Source organism: Apteryx rowi, unplaced genomic scaffold (genome assembly GCF_003343035.1).
Source record: "Apteryx rowi isolate R43461 unplaced genomic scaffold, aptRow1 scaffold_4, whole genome shotgun sequence".
Taxonomy (NCBI): Eukaryota; Metazoa; Chordata; class Aves; order Apterygiformes; family Apterygidae; genus Apteryx; species Apteryx rowi.
The window spans coordinates 6,775,728-6,782,373 of NW_020450529.1; the positions used below are offsets into that span (position 1 = coordinate 6,775,728).

Consider the following 6,646-nt stretch of genomic DNA (forward strand, 5'->3'; position numbering starts at 1 on the left):
TTTTTTTTTTTTCTTGTTGTGTTTTGTGTTTGTTTTCCCACCAGGTCAATTTTCCCATGTGTACTATTGCATCTATGCCCAGACTACCAGAGCATTGTATTGAGTATGTCAGGATATTGCAGTGGCCAAAGGAGCAACCTTTTGGAGGTAATTAGTATATTGCATTGGTGCTGAATTAACATTTATCATCTTAATTTGTTTTGACTTAGGCATACACACCTCTGTTTAGTCAAACAATCTTCTCACCTTCTATTAACCTTTTGTGGCTCATTGTCATACGGAATCTGAGCCTCCTCTGGGTTGGTAGCAGTTTCTCTTCTCAGACTGGCCTTCCAGTCTCATATTTGTTTGTACATTTATCTCTCTCTCACTGCACAGTATCTTTCCTCACCCAAAATGTAACCCATAACCCCCTCTATAAATCTGCAGAGTTAAGATAGTTTATATGCAAAATGTGTTAGAACTGAAAATTTTTATAGAAATCATGTTTTGATTTTTTTAAGTGCAAAAGTGTCAATAGTTAAATGGGATATTCATTTTTACCCAAATTCAAACAAACAGGATATTTTTAGACAAAAATAACATTGTGCTTCTGAAGAACTATTGCGGTTATTGTTACTTATCTGTAAATTAACTTTCCTGTAGATGATGTTCCTTTGGATGGGGATGACCCTGAACATATACAGTGGATTTACCAGAAGTCTTTAGAAAGAGCATCGCAATTTAATATTAAAGGTGTTACATATAGACTCACCCAAGGTAAGGGTATGGCATTTCACTAAGTTTGTGGCATTTGCAATTAGACTGAATTGGCATTCTTTGTCCTTATTATGACTAAGCTGGCAGCTCTGCTGGGAAAGAAATAGTGCCCTTCTCCCTGGACAGCTTAAAAGAGAAACAAATAGCTTTTTTTCCTCTGCCAGCACAAATATTTCACGATGAGTCAGACGTTTAGGCATTCTTGATGAATCAGGCTGGGAAACTTATGTGGGACAAAACTGAATGTTCTTTTTGCCATTTTAGTTTTAACCTGGAGCAGCTCCACAGTTTGCTTTACACTGTGAYTACTTTTGCTGGCTCAGAGTGGGAACAAAAGAACATGATTGCCTTTTTTTAGAAACTGTTTATGCCAGTTGAGGCTGGTGAAGACTACAGTGTCTGTTTTTTATGGCTATGTGTGCTTCTGTTCGTGTGCAAATGCAGAATGCTACCATGTACTTAATCAGCATTTTAAACTCTAACTAAATAGAAAAGAAATGAAGAATCTCATCCATAATCTCCAGAAATAAGTTCTGTTCTGTGTGGAGGGATTGTGGTAACTTTATATCTATTTGTTAACTTGTAGTACTGAGAATAGATTTGAAATGTTGGACTTGAAATGCCACRCTTGAACCTCAGTGTGCCTTTCTGTCAAAGAATGGCAAATTGACTGCTTGTGCATCTTCCTCAGATTCCACCTATTGTATTGCATATGGTCTTTTGGTTTGCAGCAGTTTATACTAGCTTATCTAGTTGTTTTTTTTTTTTTTTTTGGCATAGACAAACCCGGGATTTATGGTTGTAAATGTAATTATGTACATGGAAATGGCTGCACAGTTTTCAGTATTTAAAGATGGCTTCATTATAAAGTAGGCAGCAGAAGGAAGCTGAAGACATTAAAGTTTTTATATTYGTGTGCATGTTTTTATTGGGTCTAAAGGAATACAGTAATACTGGGAAGCCAGAGGAACTTAAGACTTCTTAGGAAGTCACTGTCTTTTTGGCAGGCCTGAGAAAAGAGTGAATCCTCCTTGTTGCTGATGGTACTAACTTTAAACGTAGGAATTTGCTTTACATCTGCGTAGGTACTGTGCTGTTTGACTGGAAGGGTTCAGTAAGAAGAGTTGGATGAAGGTGCCAATACAGTTTGGCAAGCCTATTCTTGCATAAGGAATGCCAAAACCAAGTATCTTTGTGCATTTCTCCAGTTAACCAGGAATAGAACTAGATTTTAAATTAACGTCTTATGCTAAATACAGCAAACTTGTTTTTTGAATTGGTTCACTAGTTCTCTTTGTGTGATACCTTTTTTTTCCCTCAAAATGCTTTATCTATTCTTTAAAAGAAAAAACAAAAGGCCAAAGTTCTTGAGAAGCATGGCATTATACTTTGTAGCTAGTGAAGTTCTGGGAGAGTTTTTAAAGTAGCTTGGGGTACGCCCTTCTGTAATTATTCTGGCTAAAAGTCGTCTCACAGCATAGTTCCTGGAAAAGATAAGGTTATATATTTTGTTTCTACAGGTGTCGTTAAACGAATTATTCCAGCAGTAGCTTCTACAAACGCAGTAATTGCAGGTATGCTGAAAGAACCAGAATATAGTTTTTAACTCATTTCACCTCTGGTGTATAGACTTTAGATTTTCGTAAGGCAACAGTTGGGACTAAAGAATTTGGGGAGGAAAACAGTAATTTTTAAGTGAGTCTCACTTATTCTTACTGTCTCATTTCTGTTTTCCATGGAGAAACTGCATGTGATTGTGCATGAATTTTAAACTCAGGTATGACTGTGAGAGTGAGCAACAGCATTTGAGACTGAAAAAATACTAACTGGAAAACACAATATATGTGATTAACACAGTCTCAGATTTGTGCTGAGTCTGTTGTATTAATTCATAGTACTACCAGCTACCTTAAGATAGTTGCTTATTTTTCTCTTTCCAAACTGCTGTATTTGAAATTTTTTCACTTCTTTGATATAACCTTGTGAACTAATGTCTGTRTGTTCTGAGATAGAAAAGCAACAGAATTGTGTTGGTTTTTGTTTTCCTCCTTCCAGCTGTCTGTGCCACTGAAGTTTTTAAAATAGCCACAAGGTATTTCATTTCTTATTAATAACATACATGATTTCCAACACAATGACTTGTATTAGCACTAACTTGCTTGTTCTTACAGTGCATACATTCCTCTTAACAACTACTTGGTGTTCAATGATGTAGATGGATTATACACGTACACATTTGAAGCTGAAAGAAAGGTTAGTAACATTAAAGGCTTGCAGGGTTGTTTCCTTGATTTTTATTGCACTTTCTGCAGTTTCTGTGAATTTCTGAACCCCAAAATTGAACCTCTCTGCCCGCTGGCACTATCCTAAATACTTCCTAAGTTTTAAAAGGAGAAACTACAATGTTGCCAGTCTGTTCCTTCTGCAGAACATTGTGGTCAGTATGTATGAGGGGTATTTTTGTTTTAGCTTGTGTGTCTAACAGTGGGGTCTAACAGTGATGGCAGTGGGGGCCCGTCCATGTAAAGCAGCAAGACTAGTTGTAGCTGGATGAGGTTAACCTCCAGATCAAGATGTCTTATTTAATGGAAGCTTTTGATGCCCTGGGGACAGTGCTAAAACTTGTTCTTCTACCCGTCAGTTTCCCCCCAAAATTATGTAGTATGCTTAAGGGCATATTTAACATTTTGCTTGTTGAGCCAAAGTTTCTTGCTATTTAGAAAGTAGCTCTTGGTATAGGGAGGTTTTTCAGACAGCTAGTGCTGGCTGACTGCTTTTACAACACTGGTATTTAAACATTGTTGTTGCTTCTCCTGTGCTAGCTGTGGAGGAAAACGGTACTCAATTTTTTGGAAAGTGAATCCCAAAGATTTACCCTGTAACATAAGGAAATGCATTTTACAGAATAGAACACAGAAGCAAATCTTCTCAAAAAGAGGTTCTGACAACAATGGTTTCCAGATTTGTAGTACACCTAAATTTGAGCTCAGATGAAATTTATAGTTCATAAATACGTAGCTGATATTGGGAGCCAGTCAGTCAAAGAGTGACTGATTTCACTGGGAACTGCAATTTGTCCATAAAATTTTTGCAACAGTATTAACACTTCTAGTGAAACATTATTTAAAAAAAAAAAAAAAAGCAAATAGTTGCCAGAACTTTATTAGCAGCATTTTTAAAAGCATATTTATCATAACTTCACTACTGTGCTGCTTTTTTGTAGGAGAACTGTCCAGCCTGCAGCCAACTTCCCCAAAACATAGAGATTTCCCCATCAGCTAAATTGCAGGAGATCTTGGATTACCTGACAAATAATGCTTCATTGTAAGTGTGCAACTATTCTGACTTACTTGATGATCTTTATTAGTGTATCAAAAAAGACATTTCTAAATCCATTTTTATCTGATTGTCTTTTTTTTGGAATGTTTTATATACATACAGGCAAATGAAATCTCCAGCAATCACAGCAACCATGTATGGGGGGAATAAAACACTTTACTTACAGGTATTCTGAACCTGCTTAATTTAGTTTAATACTCTTACTTTTAAAACTTAGTTACTTAATTTGAAATGGAACACTTTTTTTCTTTTTCCTCCAGACTGTAGCTTCAATTGAAGAACGAACAAGGCCGAATCTTTCCAAGACACTGAAAGGTATCATGCAGTTGTCACATGTAGATTTTCAAGATACTCCTCTAAACAGAAAGATATGGTTATTCAGTTTTTGCCTCCTTATGGCATGTTTAGCTTTATTTTGCACTAATAGAGTTAAAATTGTGTGTAAATGAAAAAAAGGCAATACATCCCTAATTGAAGGTATTTAGCTATTGAGGTACGTGGGGAAAGAGTAAGACTTTATTTATGTGACATCAGTGATCACCATTCCCCCGCAAATATGTTTGAAATAGAATTCTTCTCGAAGAGAAAGTTAAAAGGAGGGCAAAAAATCTCTCACATCATTCATTTCCATGGCACGCAAAAACAATCTTCAGAAAACAGAATGACCTTTTTCAATTTTTGCTCTTTTCCCTTTATTTCCAGTATTCGATAGTTATCTTTTTACATGCAGTATATCTTTCTTAGATTGTTCGGAGATGAGCATTGAATTACTGAAATATGAAGTGTGGGCAGATGTCATCTGGTGAAGAAAACCTTTATAACAAAGCAGCCTGATAACTGATGTGTATTAACATACTTCAGTAGTGACTGATGCATTTTTTGACAAGTTCTGTTAGTTTCCTGATTGAATTAGATTAATATCAGTGTAGCAAATGAGCTGCATGCTGCCTTGTTTCATCTTGATTATGGTTTGTGGGGATGGCATTCTTAATTTTTTTTTTATACACGGGTTTGCTGTGGTTGAACTTTTCTTTCTGTTTCAGAACTGGGGCTTGTGGATGGCCAGGAACTTGCAGTTGCTGATGTTACTACACCACAAACTATGCTGTTCAAACTTCACTTTACTACTTAGTTCATGCATAAGTAAACTACTTATACAGAGAAATCTGTATCCACCTTGTAAAACAACGTACACTGTGGATGTTAAAGTAACCTGAAATGTTCATGTTAGTACTAGCATTGTTGAAGGTTAGATAATCCAAATGAATCACCATATTTCAGAATTGTACGTAGAAGCCAATATTTGGTGGATTATATTTGTATAAATGCTTATTAATGTACAGAACTCTGATGTATAGGAATACACTCTTTTCCAGTTTTTGTTGTCAAAGTGTTAATGCTGTCACACACATGGAATATTTTAAGGTGGCCAAAAGACTTGTTTTCTTGTTGAATTTGAACACACGCATGCACGCAAAGATGCCCTTTAAAAGGAACCACAGTGATCTAGATTTAAATTTTAGCACTCCTGTACGTTTGCTGAGTCACCTTAAAACCAAAAGGGGTCAGTAGATTAAAGTAAGCATTGTTTCCTCTTATTTGATCAGCCTTATAAAACATGTTAAATATGGAAGAGATTGTCTTTTTTGTATTTACTTGTAAACAAAGCAAACAACTGTACATGAAAATCCGGTCGTGTATATTTGCAATCAGCAAATGGCTGCTGTGCATAGTATTGCAGGATTATGTTCAGGTATCATTGGTGCTGTTAAGATATTTATTAATAAAAAAAACATAAGATACCTTAGTTTGTGGCATATTGGGCATTCACGAGTGTTTATAACTTTGGGTAAAAAATCTAGCGCGTAATTCAGCTGCTGTAGCCTGAGGCCTTTAAGCAGTGCACAACACAAGCCATTCACCGACATCAGCGTGGATTCTCTTGTTTTACTTGACGCACATGAGCTGTTTAAAACGCTCTCCGTTGTCCAGTGTCGCACATGCAATCAGTAATACAGTGAGGACACTTTGATATTTTTAATGCTGGACCAGGTTTAACGTCGACCAGGCAACGTTGTGTGATGGTAACAAGTTAGGGCTATCACCTCTCCAGCCAGTGCTCAGAAGGGGCTTGGGAGCAGGGCCATATTCCTGCATCACTTCTCCAGCAGCTGAAAGTACTGAAATGTCCTGTTTTTGTGGGACTTAAGGCGATGATTTTTAGATACTGAGGTTTAAAAGAGAATATACTTGATTATTTGCGGTAAGCCTCTTTCCGTAACCACCACCTAAAGCAGCATTAAAAAACGGGAACCGAAGTTGTCATTTTAACATCTAGCCGGGAAGATTTGTCACAAAATAAGGGTGAATGAAGTGGCCTCTAGGGGCAGGGCAACGGCGAGGGCAGCGAGGCCATGACGAGCAGCGAGGCGGAAGTGGAGGCGGCGCCGCTGCGCCATGACGGGCAGCGAGGCGGAAGACCCTGCCCCGCGTGACGGGGAGGGGCGCCCCGCGGCTGCGCGCGGCCCCCTGTGCGACGTGGAGCGGC

The 6,646-nt window shown here is 37.7% G+C and overlaps 1 protein-coding gene across 9 annotated transcripts in view; it reads left to right on the forward strand.

Moving 5' to 3' along the window:
* The window catches only part of UBA3 (ubiquitin like modifier activating enzyme 3), a 15,292-nt gene extending 9,377 nt beyond the window's left edge, over positions 1 to 5,915 (forward strand). For 4 of the 9 annotated variants that reach the window (XM_026074822.1, XM_026074823.1, XM_026074826.1 and 1 more), the window contains 9 exons: positions 45 to 147; positions 646 to 759; positions 2,280 to 2,333; positions 2,815 to 2,851; positions 2,931 to 3,012; positions 3,983 to 4,083; positions 4,201 to 4,264; positions 4,359 to 4,413; positions 5,142 to 5,915. In XM_026074822.1, coding sequence (XP_025930607.1) covers positions 45 to 147; positions 646 to 759; positions 2,280 to 2,333; positions 2,815 to 2,851; positions 2,931 to 3,012; positions 3,983 to 4,083; positions 4,201 to 4,264; positions 4,359 to 4,413; positions 5,142 to 5,230 — 699 coding nt within the window. In that variant the 3' untranslated portion in view covers positions 5,231 to 5,915. The other 5 variants (XM_026074824.1, XR_003254995.1, XM_026074825.1 and 2 more) reach the window with 5 other exon arrangements.
* Positions 5,916 to 6,646: the final 731 nt, after the last annotated feature.